Source organism: Pempheris klunzingeri, chromosome 17 (genome assembly GCF_042242105.1).
Source record: "Pempheris klunzingeri isolate RE-2024b chromosome 17, fPemKlu1.hap1, whole genome shotgun sequence".
NCBI lineage: Eukaryota > Metazoa > Chordata > Actinopteri > Acropomatiformes > Pempheridae > Pempheris > Pempheris klunzingeri.
The window spans coordinates 20,367,671-20,386,229 of NC_092028.1; the positions used below are offsets into that span (position 1 = coordinate 20,367,671).

The following is an 18,559-nucleotide window of genomic DNA, read 5'->3' on the forward strand; positions in this document are numbered from 1 at the left end:
TTGTGCTGCAAACAGACTTTGTTTGATATGGTGCTGTTACAATATATTCAAACCGGGATCCTTCCTAATTTCTGACACATTGGTTTTTGTCACGATCAAAGCATTGGTCAGTGAGACATTTTTAATTTAAGTTGGTGCTACATGAAAGGTCGGGTGCGACAAAAATCACCACAAAGGATGAGCATCTATATATCAGTTTGGCAGGGTTTGAGATATTTTTCTATGTTTCCTTTCTGAGGAGGACGGCTGGATCAACAAAACAGGGCTTAATACACAAAATGTACTCTGAAAGGCATAATGGAGCAGCACATCAATGCTGCAAATGTTTCCCATTTGTGCATGAAAAGAAATTCACAGCCAAAAATGAATTACACAGCTCTTCACACAGATTTCACTTAGAAAATAATAATTACAAAATATAGCTGTGCTTTACTTCCATGTAAAGACATTAATAATGTGAACAAATGTTTAAAAAGTCTCATTAATGACTTGGATTTAGGGCTTTCTATTGTAGCCCTGTCAGTGAATGAGGTTCCATCATCGAGAGTGCAGGTTCAATTCCTTTGTTTTGAATTATGGTGGAGGGGTGATTTGAATCACAGATTGGCCCTTTACAGACAATTTGAAGACTCAACACAATAATAAATGGCTATGAGAGTTGTAATTAGAGCCTCTGCACACAGCTCTCTCTGTCATTGGCTCTCTCTCTCTCTCTCCCCCTGACTCACTCACTCATCGGGGTCCCTTACTTTCTTGTTCTCTCTCTCTCTCTCTCTCTCTCTCTCTCTCTCGCTCTCTGTAACCGGCTCTGTGGAGGGAAGCAGCCTCAGAGGTGTCTGACACCCTCCAGCGCAGCCAGGTGCACAACTTCAGTGATGAGACGCCACTTGAACTATTTACTACAGTAGGCTGCACCTTTGGAAAGAGCCCCGACTGCCTGTGCACAATAACCTACTAAGGAAAGAGAAGCAGAGGGGCGCACTGTGCTTTTACGCATGGAAGTTGGAATCAGCCTAATTCCTTTTACGCATGGCTGTGTCTCGTCTCTTTGGAAGATGCGTCCGGGCTTATGAGAGCTCGTCAGGGCGTCAAGAGCGGGGAAAAAAGTGAGCAACGATGCGGGGAACTGAGCTGCTGCTCGGTTACTTTTTGGTGAAAGTTATGGTGTGCGACGCGGAGGGCGAGCAGGGTCAGACCATCGACGACTTCCTGATGGTGACCGGGTTTAACGACTCAAAGGAGGGGGAGAGCGGAGTCACGGAGAGCCCGCACATGGAGGACAAGTGCCGCGGTTACTACGACGTGATGGGCCAATGGGATCCGCCGTTCGTGTGCAGGACGGGCAGCTACCTGTACTGCTGCGGCACCTGTGGCTTCAGGTTCTGCTGCGCGTTTAAAAGCTCCCGGCTGGACCAGACCACCTGTAAGAACTACGACACCCCACCGTGGATGATGACAGGAAAGCCCCCACCGAAAGTGGACGTGGCTCTGGAGTCCGCGAAGGATAAAACCAACCTCATTGTGTATGTCATATGCGGGGTCGTGGCCATAATGGCACTGATAGGAATTTTCACCAAGCTTGGTTTGGAAAAGACGCACCGTCCGCACCGAGAAAACATGTCAAGGTAGGTTAGAGTTTGAAAACATGTTTGTGTTTCTCCCACTGAGAATTATTTTAGAGTTGTTTGTCCTACCACCAAGCTGACTGGATCTGTCTGAACATAAAATAAAAAGCTGATCTGTTCTGTGCCACTGAGCCTCTGAGAGCAAAACCAAATAATTTCATCAAAACCAAGTCACAAAGCAACAAGTTGTTTTGTAAATAAAACTGTAAAACTGCACTGTAAGTGCATTTAAAAAAAAAAAAAAAAAAAGGGTTTTATGTCCGTTTCCTTCAGTTAGAAACAAGTTTGATGAGACTCATCCTGCTCATTAACAGCTGCCTGCACAGCAGTAAGTCTCATGCACATTTTAGTTACAGACAAAACTGTTCTTGATGTTCATTTGCTGCTACTTTCTGCTACTGGGTTACAACTGAAGCCAGCCACTGTGGTGTTGCACTGTTTGGGTGAAAGAAAAATATTCATTTGTCTGTTAAAAGGGCACTTTATGCTGACCTTTGTCTTTGAAATACATACCAAAAAATTGCAAGTGTTTGATGCAGCCATGTTTGTGATCTCAGGCAAGTCTTCATTAGGCAAACAGCTGGTACACACACACACACACACACACACACACACTTCACATACTAACACACACAGGCTTATGGCTCCCTCGCAGCCTACTCAGGAGACTGACTGACTAGACAATGTTGTTATTTTGCAAAAGAATATCAGTCGCAGCAGTCCAGGCTGGTTTACATCCATTAAAACAAATAAACATTTCACATACTTTTGTGTCATTTTAGCTTATTTAAATATATTCTCTAACATTAAAGGTTTATGTTTTGTGGACTAACTCACTTGAGACATTTCTTGCTGCACCGTGATGAGATAACTTGTGCATTGTAATTTGGATGAGGTGGATTCTGAAGGACAGTTGAGTTAGACAATATAATATAATACAGAAAATGTTATTTGAATCTCAGCTGACACCTGTGACAAGAGTTAATTGGACAGACGGTGCTGAACAAAGGTCCCAAAGGGAAACAATATATTACTGTATGGAGCCTAAAATGAAAAAACAAAACAAAATAACTCAATTTCCATATATTTTACAGAATTGCACCCCAGGTTACTCAGGATACTATTTATCTCACTCTGTTCCCACGATACACCAAGACACAGTTTAGAGTGAGCTTTCAACATTTGAGAAACGCGGCCTGCCACAGTTGTTTCTCTGTGACTGGGAAGACAAATGTAACACCACCTGAGAGTCTTGTTTTTTCTCACCACCACTGGTTAGAGGTCTCACCTTTCTGAAGTGCACTAGAGGTGCACTCAGTGTTTTGGTCAACCTCAATCACACCCAACAGAGATGCTTGTCAGCTATGAATACACAGTACTGGCCCATCAATAGGCCCTGCACTGGGTATTGGGCTGTGCCATCAGGAATCTATTGGATTCTCTGTGTAGCTAGAGAGGCCGGACCTGAAACTTTAGTCGGGGCATTCATGACGAGTGCCACTCAGTCTGTGAAAACTGTTGCATGATGTTGTTGTGGCTTTGGAGGGAGAGCTTTGTAGCGTCTGAGAAAATAACCCTGGTGATGTCCTCAGGGTTATGTAAGATGTGGGCCTTTAGGAAGCAGAACGGGTCTAAAGAAAGATGGTATTGAGCTGCATCATGGGAAAATGTAGGATCCAGAGTAGTGCAGTGAGTTTGGCCCATACTAAGGACTAAATGTCAACATGTCTCAGCCTAAGATGCTCAGGGTTTTACAAAAGAACACTATATTGCTTCAGTGCTGCTTTGAACCACAGACAAAGCATTTGACTTCAACCCAAACAGTCAAACTTGTATTCTGATCACCATGAAGGTTATCTTTCTCCAACCTTGACCAAGTAGATAACCCCTGAAAGATCAGATATCAGATAAAACCAATGCACCAATCATTCGGTCATATTTCAGAACAGTCACAGACAGACTGTGATTTATGAGGATTCTTCAGTGAAAGCTGGAGTGTGTTGCTGGTCTAAAAAATAATCTGCACTTGTTATTTACCGAAGGCTGTCCTCTCTGAGATTGTTCTTCATCTTTCCAGAGCTCTTGCACATGTCATTCGTCATCCCGCCTCAGAACATACGGACGACATTGGACTTGGCCAGCACTATGAGAACATAGAAACCAGAGTCACACTTAACAGTCTCCGTAAGTACACACACACACACACACACACACACACACAGCACCTGGCCACACACCTACATACACACTCACGTGACTGAGCAGCTCGTGTATACGCTGGCCTTCATATATCTGCCATCTGCTTTTAATGGCCAGAGTTAAACCAAACTGAATCATGCAACCAATTTCAATAGATAAAGACTCAAATAAAGACTTTAAAAAACAATAATAACCTGAAATTGTGAGCCTAAATTTACCCGCTATTCCCAATTTAGCTGTGGTCCAAAAAAGGTCCATCCAGAATCATGCAGGCTTGTGAAGCAATTAGTCATGCCCTCAGCAATCACTTAACATACACACTAATTACCACCGACAACCTAGAGGTCTGTTTCTTAGCCAGCACTTATTGTATGAAGCGGCCTCACACGTTATATCGCACTCTCAGTCTCTCAGACATCAACACCAACGCCTACACACACCCACACAGATATGCACAGACAGAAAAGAGTTCTTATTAATGCTAACCTGCTTACTGCCTTGACAGCTCTTGTCAATAAACGTCTCTCTGCCTCCCCCCCCCGAACTCTCTCTCTCTCTCTCTCTCTCTGCAAGCTGGGTAATTACGGCAAATGGCATCTCATATTAAAAAAGGGTTACAGACACAGTGAAACATGGTATGAATAAGTGACTTTTAAAGGGTAAATGCAAAGTTCTTTGGCTCAAGGGAGGATTAACTCTCCTGATAGTGATTAGGTCCAATATCACGCAGTATATGTCAATAAATTAAACATTGAATCCTGTACAGCAGAGGTTAGAAGCCAAGGAAACAATAAAACAGCTCATCGAACCAGGTGAAGACTCAGTAAAAAGAACTACAGCATGAAGCAAACAAGTGATGTGCTGATGTTCCCTAATCTAGACGCTTCTTAAGATGTTTCATTTGAGGCAGATGCAAATAGATATTGGTGGTTATCATGTGCTATGGAAGTACAGTAGGTGATTTCACTGATTAGTTTGGAGCGTTTGCTCATTAGTGAAACCACCTGGTGTAATCTGTGGCTGGAATAAAACCCTGCCTGCTCTTGGCACACAGATGACTGCCTATCTCAAACTGCCTCATCATACATAGACAGGCTTTAGTTCCACAAATATTTAAGCATTTTCAATGAGTGGACAGTGCCTGTAATTCATCTAAATTCATCAATTTGAATGCAAAAAAAAAGAAAATGACAGAATAAATGATACATTTGTCAACCCAAGCTGCTGAGCAGAACCTTCTCCATTATGTTTAGATGCAAAAACAGTAGAAATACTGACAGATTTAGCTAAATTAGTTCTAATCTAAAACCCTAAACTGCCCTCAACCAATAATTCTTGATGAATAATCCCCAACATCGTACCAATGCTTGGGTGAGAAAAAGTTATGTAATCAAACCACTCAGTTAATAACTGGACATAAGCACTGACTGTTTTCTCTCTGTGTCTCTCTTACTTTGTTATATTTATATTTGTGCATTTCCCCGCCGTGGGACTAATAAAGGAATATCTTATCTTATGCTTGTTCTATATCCATCTCTCACATTGTTCTTTGCATACCTGTTTTTGCTATTTGCTGCCTCTTTTGTTTGTTTGCTTGTGATTCATGTAATTGCTTGGCTCATTATTATTATTCTTAGTGTTATTATTTATGTCAACTTGCCACGTTGTGTACACATTTTACTTTCCCACCATATTTACTGTAAATATTATTATATAAGCGAGAAGTGAAATTTAACTTCAAACAAAACTAACTTAAAAAATGTCTATTTTAAGAGCTGGGTGACTTTTTTGTTTTAGCCGAGTTTATTCTTGTTACTCCCTAAAATCAGGTGAGATGAGGTGTCGGCACTGAGGTGATAATTAATCATTCTGAAATCAGAGCACTTTCTGTCTTACCTTACCTCTTCACAGAATAATTAGCAGTTCATCACAAGCCAAAAACTTTGACGGTTAGAGTTTTTTAGAAAGAGATACTGTACACCATCTCTAGTATTATACTTTTCATCACCTATTGCAGTAGGACCTACAATGCAGCATGACAACACAATGACTTTTGTGAATTGTACTGTATTAAAAGTGCACTCACTATTTAAAGGTTTTGTCACTTAAATATAAAAAGGTGAAACTGCTTTAAAAATGTGCAATCATGTCTCATAATTTATCATAATCAGAAAACAACGTTATACCTGATGGTCATTATATCTTCATGTTAACACATTTAGTGTAAATCTGTGATAATGTGGATCCCAGATATTATTGTAAAGGCAATTCACTGCATTCTAATTATCCTGTGCTCACACCATACTAATTTACATATCTGCAAAGAATGACTAATTTACTAGTCTGAGTAAGTTTGCAGTGTATTATACTCGCATTGACCTCATCCACACATTGTAGAATATCAAGTGCACAATTGGGAAATTAAATTAGGAGAAACCAGAAGCCAGAAGATTACTTTTGTATGATGGACATCTCCCAGTTGACACGCTGAACGAGCTGCTGTGGAGCATTTTAGACAGGAGTTTTTACAGCATACACGCTAAAAGGGGTTAGGGTTAAGTTTTATTTATTGAATACTTGCTAGTTATTGCACATAATATCACACTGAAGTAAATACTGATGTATGTGTCTTTGTGTTTGGTGACCTTGGAGATGGAGATCCAGGGCACAGTGTGCTGGCTGCTCTATTTTACAGGGATGTATGGGGGGGGGGGATTCTGGGTAACACAGCTGGCAACAACACAGGGATGATTATTGTTTTCTTGACAGCAATCCTTGCAAGGTTACAAGAGGCGAGGTGATATTGCTTGCCACATGGATGTGTCCTGTACTTGGCCTCTCCAGCTGTGCTTTCTAGTGGCAGGTGTGATGCTGCTGTATCAGTCTACGGACAGCGGTGGAAAGCAGTGATTCAAACGTTCCAGAGGGAGCCCAAAACCCCTTTTCCTCATCTATTGCCTGTCAAAGATAACAAAAATCTGTTAGATTGGGCTATGAGCTCTCATTCTCCTCAAGACATTGGTAATACAGATTTTGTGAGCTGGGTTTTGGCGACCAGTGCCACCATGTTCGCGTCCTTCTGGCCACGTGCATACATGGGGCAATTGTGAAGTGTGGCCTCTTTTTACTCCAGGCAGTCAGCCAGAGAGAACAAAGTCCCTGCTCACTGCCAACACTCCACTGGTGCATGACAGTCCATTTCCTCACTGCCAGATAGAAATGTATTTCAGCAGCATTACCCCTGACAGCAGCTGAGAAATAGCTACCAAATGTAGACTCTGCCGATGGTTCTATTTTCCACCTGTCACATACTGTACTCTGAACCGTACACTGAGGCCTCAAATCTTTAAGGAGATAATTATGAACTGACAATAGTGAGAGCGTAACAATGTTTGGGTGGAGAAACACGAGTTGTTTTGTTTCATTGGGAGCAGTTTGTGAAATGAGGGTGAGTACTATCGGTAAACTGTTAGCACTGACAACACAGAGACAGCAGCCAATCACATTCCTTATTTTTCACATTTCATATTTCATATTTTTGCACAATCCTGCACAGACTGTACAGCTCTATAATTACAAAACCAGATATTTTAACATATTCTTTACATATTTCTCATTGAAAAGTTTCTATTTAGGTTTCTAGACTTTGCTTTCTGCTTTTCTTATTGTCTTATAATTCTGTTTCGTACAGGCAAATGAAAAAACTCACTACCATCTTGAATTAACGTTAATGAATGTGAGGAGAATATATGAGCACTGACTGATTCAAGTGAAGTGTAACCTTGAGATTTTAACACTGTGAAAAAATAGCTTTTTGCACCATCCTGCCTGCCACATCCTGACGCTCCAGTGGCATCACGCATAACCAACAAGATCAGACGCTATTCTGCACCTACTAAACTTATGATTCTGTATTTCTGATTGCTTTATAATGATGGCACCATTATTATGGCAAAATTAAGTATTTTATGTGCTACATTTTTTTTTTTACAAATCAATATGACAAACAATGCAATATATTATATATATCTTGTTTTTGTTTTTTTAAACAGTCTAAGAAAACACAAGTCTTGTCCACAGATGACTTAAATCCTTATCTAATGAATATCTAGGTTCATTTATATGTCTGAAAGGATGTTTTGTCAAACAATTTAACATATTTGTTTAAGTATAACTTAGATCAACTGACAATAATGAACGATGTATACACAGAATACTAGTTTTTGATGTTTGAGTTTGAAGAATCTGACAGAAATGGTAAGATATTGACTCGGAGAGAATAGAATATTTTCATTACTAACTTGAAAGTAGGCTGCCTGTAAATAAGAGCGCCCTTCTCCTTGTACCATTTATTTCGGGGCATACAGCTCCCAAAATACTCTCTTAAATCTTTTATGAGTTCCAGGGAGGTGTCTGTGTCTGGAGTGTTAACTTGCTTATTTCCCACAACAACCATGGAGTCTTTAACCTTACAAGTCTCCAGAAGTGGCCTACTTTCTTCCAGCAGCTGACATAAAAGTGGTGACTGTGACAACAGCACAAATGACACCCAGTCAACACAAAGTCAGATAAACACTAAAGAAAGAGATAAACCAGCACATACGTCAGCACCACACTTTAAATCGAGTTTGGCATCCTGAAAATAGCAAAGCTTCACCAAATGTTAACAAAAGCACTGTCCCCATTTATTAGCTGCCGTAAAATCTATTCCCATCTTAAACTAAAAACACAGAGGAAATGTGAGACACTACAGACATCCAGACAGGCTGAAAAAATGTTTTTGACAACAGTGGGATACAGAATAGTTTGGCAAAAGCACTCACTGTACATCAATAATTATTTGAATTATTTATTTTTGATGGCTTCTGCCTTTAAGGGAATACCCTGACCTGACCTTGACTGGAGTATCAGGCAAACACAACAGTCAGATGAGACCACTTAAACGCTATTGCTTACACTCTTGATCCTGAGTGGATGGTCCAACTAGTGAGCACATAAAGATTTCACATGGTTCAGTGAGCTGCTATGAAATAAAACAGCATGGGGTTAAATCTGTGTTCTATTGTTTTCAGCATATATGTGCACCCTACATGTGTACCCTGGACTTCCTAAGAAACAATAAAAACAGTCAGTGTCATTCAATGTATTCTATGGAAGTAGATAAGTGACTTAAATAAGATCACACAGAATGAGAGCCTGTGTGAATGGCCCACTTATGATGAATTGTATGAAACTGAAACAGGTCAACAAGCCCAGAAAGGAACCTGACAAGGTAACACAGATAGATTTGATGCAGAGATTGTTACCAGTTACTTTTTGAGACTTTAGTTATTTTAGGTTTTCTTCCAGAAGCCACTGGACTTGTGAAGAGCCACAGTAGAAGGAAATGCACTTGCACTTTGATCTCTTTATTTTTTTAACACAATGTGAGCCTTTGTTGTGTTAGACGTCGTTGGCCAGTGATGGATGAGCCTGTTCTGTTATTAATTCTTGTGTATGTCCTCCTTACATATTCGTCATATTTGTGTTTTTGGATTGTCTTTATGTTTTATGTGTATTTATGTTTGCTGCCTTAAACTGCCCCTTGAGGAACAAATGAAGTATTTTGAATTAAACTGAATGGACATTGTGTGATAAGCAGCCAGGCTGTCACATTTTAAAGACATTAACATTGGATGATCAGCTACTATTTCATTGCACCTCTGTTCAAAACTTTAAGAGCTTAAAGATTTAATGACTGTTTATGAAGACAAATCCATCACTGAGTTTAATAAGTGATCTGCACACGGGAAAGTGCTGTGCTGTCTTTCTTAACGACTACATTTTTAATCAGGCTTTTAATAAAACTGGATGAGACAGGAGCTTGTTATAAATACATCCTTATCACAAGGACAACCCAGTGGCACCACCAATCTTTTGCTACCTTAAATGACCCCGAAATCTGAACCCACGCTTCACACCACCCTCTTGTTACGGTGTGGTGAAGTGAAAGGATTGCCAAAGCCGTCCTCTGCATCATTTTATGAGGCAGCATTGATAATTTGAGACTTTCCAAATTAATTAGCACAGTAATAAAGTTTCTTGCTGACCAGTGGGGAATAAGAGCCTAATTAACCTATTTTCTGTATTAATGATCTGTTTTTATCAGACACATTCTAGACCAAGGACTAGTGGACTCCCCACATTTTAAAGTTTGTAAACTTTAACCGTTGAGTGCTGAGTTATTGGACTTTTTTAGCTTCATATCCAAGTTACTGGTGCTGGGCAGTGGATTAACACTGGGAACTCTTCTGAGCCATGTTGCCTTTAAAGGAAACGATTTGCATAACAGAATTAGTGCTGATTCACAACCTCATGACATTTAAAATAAGATCCACATATCAACCAAAAAGAGCCTTAGGTCTTCAAAACATGAGGGGAAACTGCCTTTAGCTACTACACCTTAAGGATGTGGAGCATTAGATATGCAAGCTCTGTTGATAATTTTAAAAATCTACTGAAGACCTATATTCAATTCATGTCTTTCTTTGTGTGTCTCCGCACCACAAACTAATCCCTGTGAATTGGTACATTCCACTGATCTCCAATCTAAACGAGGAAAAGACACTCTAAACATCTGTTTGTGTTGTCATGCCAGTAGGCAGGGGGCCAGTCTATTTGCTGTGCACCCCTTAATTTAGCAGATGTCTACTGTAGGATTAGTCCAGTTTTACAAAGAGCAGTCATGGCTCTCCAGCTGGGTCCCCAGAAAAGCCTACTTAAGGGGAACTGACACTATCAGGTTGGGGACATGTTTATATTCAAATCCATCCATCAGAATGATTTTATATCCTGCGAGTTCAACATCATGCAACAGTCAATTAGAGGAAAACAAGCCGGTTTAAATTAATTAAACAAAAATCCTAGTCATGTATTCATTCTTTTATCAGATCTGGTATCAATGAAAGCAAACAGTATGTACACAGTCGAACATGTTGCTGCAAATAATAGAAACAGTGTCTGAATTTCTGTATTAACAGCTTGTGTTTTCTCTTCTTTAGACAGCAGCCAGATGAACAACGCGGCTCAAGCATCAACTTTGATAACACAGCCGTACCCGGCTGTGGGACAGATCACCAGCCCCTATGAACAACAGAAGCCTATCAAGGATCTCAACAAGTACGCCACGCTCAAGGCTGTGGGTAAGAAGTTGTTTACGATGAGCCGGAAAGATGAAAAAGCAATTGCTGTTCATTATTTGATCTGATTAGGTAGTGCTTTACATCCTCTATAAATAAAACTAGCATAATTAATGTGGCTGTCCCGGCATCACATAAGAAGGAGTGTCAAGGTGTAAGCGAGTGAACCGGAAACAACAGCAGCTGTAATCTAAGTAATCACAGAGGACAAGTTTACAAGGCAGAAAAATCATCTGAAATGCTTCCTGAAATGTTATATGGAGTATCAGTCTAATTAAATGTGGTTAATTTAGTATCAAACATTGCTCGTCCCAACAGATTAATAACATGTTGTCAAAATTATCTGCTAGGTACAGTTTTTAGGGAGCTTCACTGCCAACTCTCTCTTTATAGTTTAGCATTAAAATCATGTAAGACAATGTAGCTTTGACAGTTTTTCAGTCTTTTATTTCTTATCTACTTCAGATGCAGCAAGAATCCTGTTCACACAACACATGTTGTTAGATATGTACTTCAAAACTGTCTTTTTCTTCAAATAGGAACCTAGTTGGTTTAAATCTCCATCAAATCTCTGGCTAACAGAAATCCACGTCAGTTAATCCTTAGTCCACCAATGCCAGCAGAGAGAGGAACTGAAAGTTTATTTATAGAAGTTTGATGTTCTTCTCATGTGCTAATTTTGGACAGTCTGCAGCCAGCGCCTGGACAAACAGCATGTGAAACGAGAATTAAAAGCAAATACCAGAACAATATCACTCAGCAAGATGGAACCAAATGATGCTAGTATAAAAATACATGACTACAAATCACAAACTGACACAAAATATACTGAACTGCAAAATAATATGTATCTCATGTACATTAGGTAAATTGTACATGTTTTGTGAGTGTGTTTGAGCTGATATTAATGACGATGGCAATCTATATGTTACTGTGGAATGGAGCACATATCATAACCATGCCATAAATATCTATTCAGCCCATAATTTTACCACTAAATTCTATGTTAGATACTTCAAACCATGATTCCAAAATCTAGAGAATAAAAGGTATTTAATATCAGTGTTTTGACTTGTCTGATAAAGTGAAAAACTACTTTTCAGCCATGTTTTAAGTAATTTCACCACTTTTCTTATTGAATTCTGCTGCAAAAATCATCATTACAGGAACATTTCACGGCGCAAATGTCATGGTTTTCTTTGCCCGTGCTCTGAACTCATTCCCAAACAAACATTTAAGTGAGTAAGAAATATGCAGAATCAATGTGTGGAGTGAAGATATTTGTGGATCTGTATTAGATGCCATTTAGTGGACTGAAACACGAGTCTTATTATAGATTCTATCCGAATCAATTAGCTGAGTTTGACAGACGCGGCCATGGAGGGGATGACAGCTATCAGCATGCGTGTAGTAGGTCCAATCATATACCACAGCTCACTCTTTGAGATTTACACGAGCAGCTGAAGCTTCTCCACGGCTAATCCACTGAAGTGCCATCAAACAAACTGATCATTAGGGAAAATAAAAATAGAGCAAATCTTAGCTAATGAGACTGGGGACAGGAGACAATCAGGAGCAATCAAAACACAAATGAGCTGGAGTGTAGTGATGAGATGCAACTGTACTGTACACAGTGAGCCATGTGAGCCTCTGTGGCCGTTGCACATTTGTTCATCTACCAGCACTGATGTGGGTTTTACTGCTGCTGTAGCTGCTGTAAAGGATATGCTGCTCATCGCTACATCTCTGTGCTGTACCATGAAGCGTGATCCAGAGCACAGACTCAGGCTGCTGCTGAGGAAAGGACCACATTAAAGGTTATCTGTGAGAAACTTCATTAAAACAAATTGCGGGAGTTAGCAAACAATAGCAAAAGGCAAAAGGTGGAGCTCGGTGTGCTCAGACTCAATTAGTGCTCAAGTGAATACTGTTTTTATACAGAGTCTGCACCTGATTGGAAGCATAACAACACGACACAGTTGCCGTTATGTGCAAATTACAGCAGATGATTACAGGAAGGCAAAGATATACTATGCAGTGGTCTGCTGGTAAACATCTAAGCCTTACTGAGCTCCCAGTGTCATATTAAAGTAAAATGTAATTTACTGGAATCTCAATCTCACACACACACACACACACACACACACACACACACACACACGATTTAGTAAACACTATTAGCATTCTGCACTATATTACTGTGCACCACAGGGATGGAAGGGGATGGAAGTCTATTGGGGATGGAGGGGAACGACGACATGGGGTCATGTCATCACATATTAATGTGTGGTGCAGCCAGTGCTTTGCAGACTTTTTTTTGCCCTGGGTTTCATCTTGCAGGCTACACTGCAGGCTGCCCTAACCTAGTGGTGGAGGTTGTTAGGGATGAATGCAGCCTGAAATGAATATTTAAAGATTTATTAAACTTCCTCTGCATGTTTTTCAGATTTTTGATTTTTTTTTCTCCCATGTAAACTATATTTATTTTATTTGTACTGTATTTACAGTTATGTACTGTGTTGACAGTTAATTACAAATGTTGACAAATACAACATTATCTATCATTTTTTCATGGGCATTCACAGTGTAAGTTCTACATGCAGTAAATTCCTCTTTTGATTAGTTACTGTGATGCCTGCTGATGTGAACTTGAACCACTTGACTATACTCTATAGTCTCTTTGATTTTTGGATGCTTTAGCAATAACTTTAACCAATAGCAATAACTTTAGGTCTATTTTTAGCTACCTGTACTCAGGACACAATGCGACGGCTAATGAAGAGGAAAATGACAAGGAACTATCATGTTGTTTATCTGTATTTGTTAGCAGAGAAAGCTAACGAGAGCTTCTACAGCAACCGGCGGCAAGTGATCGAGATGACAACCAAGGGCAGCCTTCCCATGGAGGCCATGGATATGGAGCCAGAGCCGAGTAATCCTTACAGCCCACCCAGACAGCTGTCTGCAAAGCAGAATGGACACAAGTACAAAAGCCCCAAGAGCCACAGCCCCCAGTCGCTGTCTTACGGCTCCAACACTGCTGCCAGCCCAGGGATGCTAAGATCCTGGGAGAGCAAGGACACGCTGGGACTCCGACAGAGCTACGGCCCAAAGAAACTCTGCATCATAGAGAAGGAGCTACACACCACGCGCTACATGCCTCCACAACCATACTTTGTTACCAACAGCAAGACAGAAGTGACAGTATGAGGGACTTTCTTAAGATCGGGCTTTAAAAGAGACTGCACGTAAGAAAGGCAGTCGCTGCAGACCATGGGGTGACATTACCTAAAGGTGAAGTTTACTGAAACAGGGGTCTGTATCAGTCACTGTCAAGGATGGTACAGTGATGATTATGTCGTCATATAATCTAAACACAAAAGTTACATAACTCATATTTAACGGTGATGAGGTCATGTGACACATACAGTACTGTCATCAGTATTTACTGAGATAATAATAGACCTTAAACTTAAAGTTTGTTATATAATTTCTATCACATCACCATTTCCTTATTTATGTAATAATCAAGCTTGAGTAGCCTGTGGTTAGTATGGTATTGATAAAATGTTTTACTGGACAACTTATAGATGGCATTTGAAAATGTCTGGCTCCGCTACACTGTGAGGTTTTCAATCAAGTGCAGCGTCCAGGGATGATACACTTGGGAACATTCTTGCATGTGTTTAACTAGCCCAAATTCAAGCAGTTTTGTTTGTTTTTCACTTATTTGGAATGAAAGATCCCGTACTTCTTGGTATATCGCACAAGTTGATCAAGAAGAACACATTTACATTTAAGTTTCTGAGAGCTCAGAGCACATTTGTAGCCGAACTCTCAACAATCACCTAAATCCAAAACCTGACTTACAATTACATTGTCACTCAGAACTTGTTAAAAACACAAGCAATATCAGTTGGTCTCACACAATTTAGATGGCCACGACTATCACTGACTTAAGGAAGAACTATACTGATGTAAAAAATAAACTTTGAGACATAAATGTTTTCTAAAAGTAAGCTCATCGGGTTTGTTTCCAAAAACTTGTGCATCCATTTCAGAGAGAATCATAAGCTAGGTTTATCATTCAGTATTTCTAAAATATAGAGGAACCAGTCCTTGGAAAGTGTTACTGTTGACCTAAATGACTAAAATCCATTAAAAAGTCAATTTAAATTTTCTGAATGTGGTGTCACTTTTTAAAGTGGTAGATGTCTCACTTCCAAATGCATTCAAACCACATCACCGCCAACAGACATCCTACTGATACATAGATTTGTATGATTACTAGGAGAAGTAGTCGCAGAATATTAAACCAGTGTTGTTTTGGTGTAATAGTGCCTCTCATCAGTACCAGCATGTGTGTGATTATCCTAGAATATACTGTTTTAGAGTCCCAGTATTAGAGTGGTGATTGGTCTTATTCTTAGTACTCCATCATGCCCCCAACTAAAGTCATTCTCAGTGTGAAGATGGTGGCTCAGGAGTTTGCATCGTAATCAAAAACTCTCAGCTTTTATCAAAAAATCTGATTTAATTCCAAATCTCAGAGTTACTGGATGTGTCTGGTGTGGACAGTCTGAAACCAATGGTACAGTAGCAGTCAGCGTTTCCAGTGTTGGAGGTTAACAGTTGGTGAACTTTTGACAGGACAACAACGTCAGTGTAACGAAATTTAGTTTTCTTTGTTTGTTACTCCACAAATAAATGGGTCACTTAAAGACATATAAACAGTTCTACATAACAATATATTACCTGCTGTTGTATTTTAGTTAACTATTAAAAAGATATGTTTGAATAATGGTCATCGCTTCATGCCTCAGCTAAAATACCAGATCAAGTCATGCCACACTTGGCAAAATGTTTTCAATAAACAAGGTTTTCTAGTGAAATTGATCATTTGTTGCACTGATTTCCAAGCCAAGCAGTATAAAAAGATGCTCACGCCTGCCTGCACGTCTTACTCATGCGGCTGACTATTTCAAGCTGCCGAGGACAAGGCTGCACTCATAGCTGATACACAAGTGGGAAGTGGGAACTGCTAGTTTAAAAGGTGCACTTATCTATTCTCAAGTCCAAAACGTACCTGTTAATATTCTTACAGACTTCCAACCAAACTGTATGCACAACTTTCCAAACTATGTATATCCAGTGCACTGAACCGTCTTTTCACATAATTAACTGTTTCATTGTTTCACTCTTCTATGAAATCTGTTATCCACACTATTCAAACTCAACTACTGATTCAGCTGAGACTTTTATTTACGACAAACAGTATTGTACAGTGACTACCACTGAATGTTCCTGTTTTGTGAATACTGTTTTTTTTCCCCTCAAAGACACTGAGATCACTCTTAATAAGCTACAGTACATCATATTTACACACAAACATCTACTGTAATACTGCCAATTAAAACGATGTGTATAATATCTGTTTGCTTTGCAGCATCCAGTGGTGAGGACACAGCAGCCATGTTATATTTTGGTAAAGTTTAAAGGAAAGCCCCTATGGTCACAGGTCTAATACAGTTCACTATAATGACTATCAATTCTTTGTATCAATGTTAGCTCATTATCAAAATATGCATCTGATTACCTAATTGCTCTAATGAATGTTGTTATGCGTCTTTATGTACAAAGTTACTTCGGTTCAAGGTGCCCTGTTAAATATATTCACAGCCTCTGTATTTGACAGTTCACATCCTCCGGTTATCCCGAAAACCTACTGAGTATGTGAGTGTTTATCCATACATTGTTTGTGTAGTAAAATATAATCCTCCCCAGGCCACCAGTGTCCTGCAAAAACCTTGAATCTCAAAGGTGCCACATATGTCATATTGAATAATATGGATTTACAGTTTCAACAAGTTTCCTCGTGGTATTCTGAAAAGGTTTTAGAGCAGTCTGGGAAAATCCAAGGTTCATGAAACATTTTCTAAATGTGGAAAACCTCTACGGCTGCCTTTTACTGGGGTTACAAGGTTTCTGCAAGACAGTGCGCACCAACAATATCAATTTATTTTCATGTATTAGATACATAATACCACCCGAGCGTAGGCTGCCTTGTACAAAGGAAATAGTCATTGGCGACGAGCAACTGTAGCACAATGTTAGTGAACTTTGTTTACCTGTAAGTTGGGATGTTAAATAATGTCAAAGCTACTGCAGCCTTTAGCATTTTGTAAGTGTTCAACTGACTTACCTCCTTCTTTGACTAAAAAGAAAACAAACATTTGGCTGACGGTAGGGTTTAGTGTGCCAGCAGCAAACAATATCAGAAATATCACATAATCACAAAAACAAAAACAAAATTCTACAGAGGTAACTTATCTGTAGCATTTTTGGTGCTTATTAAAACTCTTTTGTTGTTTTTTTTCTTTAAAATTCTAGCTGGTTCTATTAGATGCCCCCCAAACACCACACCAGATGGTATCATAACAACATGAAAGAGCACTTGAGTGCAGCCAAAGGACCTCTTCAGTTTAATAAACTCCAGTTGATTGGATCTTCTGTTTTAGTGTGCTCCAGCTGTGACAAAGTGAAGTGTTGTTATACTGTCTACATTAAAACTATTTTAATAACTCTGTGTCTTCTCCAGGTGTTCTTAAAGTTTGTTTTTCCTCCATAGTTATGATTATATAGCTTGACTTGATTGGTTGACTGATCTGCTGCTTTTAAGTCCTGTGAAACCATCTCAGTACAATTTATTAACATGAAACTGGGCAACATGCAGTGACACTTACATGTTTGTGTTAAGCTGAGAATTTAGAGGAGCTAAGGCCATGAACATGTGAACATGTGAGAGAAAATAACTCCTTAAAACGTCGTGTGACAGTGACTGCGTATATACAAACGGTGCATAAAGCAGTGTTTGCTTTCCATTTTCATTTTGCATCAATAAAGAGGGAAAAACAACAACGTTTCATATAATAGCTCATGTTGCACCTGTTGTTTAAAGAGACAACGAGTAGGATGTTCCTAAAAAAGCAACGTATAAAGGGTGGGACTCGTAAGCACACGTTTGAGCTGAGGAGGACCTGTGGATGTTGTATTTACAAACTGCAACAACAAGTCCTTCTCATCCTGCCTTTAAGTTCAGTAACACAATAGCAATAGCAGAATACAACCTCACATTAACTCTCATTTAGTCTAAGCGATGGAAGTTGATGAGAGATTGATTTCCTCGTCGTACTACTCATCTGGAAACTGAAAGGCATTTCTTGAAGTCGCTGCCACTCGATACATGCGAATCTATGGAGACCTGGATAAATGAAGGAGCTGAATATATTCAGCCAAGTGCTACTATAGACAATCAGAGTCAATGAAGAGGTTTGCCTCTGGTGGATAAGTGAAGTGCATGAATAAATAAAAGTAAAACAGCAATAGAACAGCACAACAGCAGAAGAGCGAAGCGAAGGTCCTCTTGAAACACTTCAGCTACAGGTATGCTGATTATCTTACACACCGGAAAAGTAGCACCTGTTTTAAAATTAGCACACACACACACACACACACACACACACACACACACTTTCACAACCAGTTCAATCTGTTTGT

The 18,559-nt window shown here is 39.6% G+C and overlaps 1 protein-coding gene across 1 annotated transcript; it reads left to right on the plus strand.

Moving 5' to 3' along the window:
- The first annotated feature begins 1,116 nt into the window (after positions 1-1,116).
- shisa9b (shisa family member 9b) lies at positions 1,117-14,212 on the plus strand. Its single transcript, XM_070848674.1, has 4 exons — positions 1,117-1,625; positions 3,703-3,809; positions 10,865-11,005; positions 13,830-14,212. The coding sequence occupies exons 1-4, from the start codon at positions 1,117-1,119 to the stop codon at positions 14,210-14,212; spliced, it is 1,140 nt and encodes a 379-aa protein (XP_070704775.1).
- Positions 14,213-18,559: the final 4,347 nt, after the last annotated feature.

What these genes read in the sequence shown, in the direction of transcription:
- shisa9b (XM_070848674.1), top strand. Translation starts at nt 1,117, where the DNA reads ATGCGGGGAACTGAGCTGCTGCTCGGTTACTTTTTGGTGAAAGTTATG. An exon ending in AGTCACACTTAACAGTCTCC is followed by an intron (nt 3,810 to 10,864) that starts GTAAGTACACAC and finishes TCTCTTCTTTAG; the next exon opens with ACAGCAGCCAGATGAACAAC. An exon ending in CGCCACGCTCAAGGCTGTGG is followed by an intron (nt 11,006 to 13,829) that starts GTAAGAAGTTGT and finishes TGTATTTGTTAG; the next exon opens with CAGAGAAAGCTAACGAGAGC.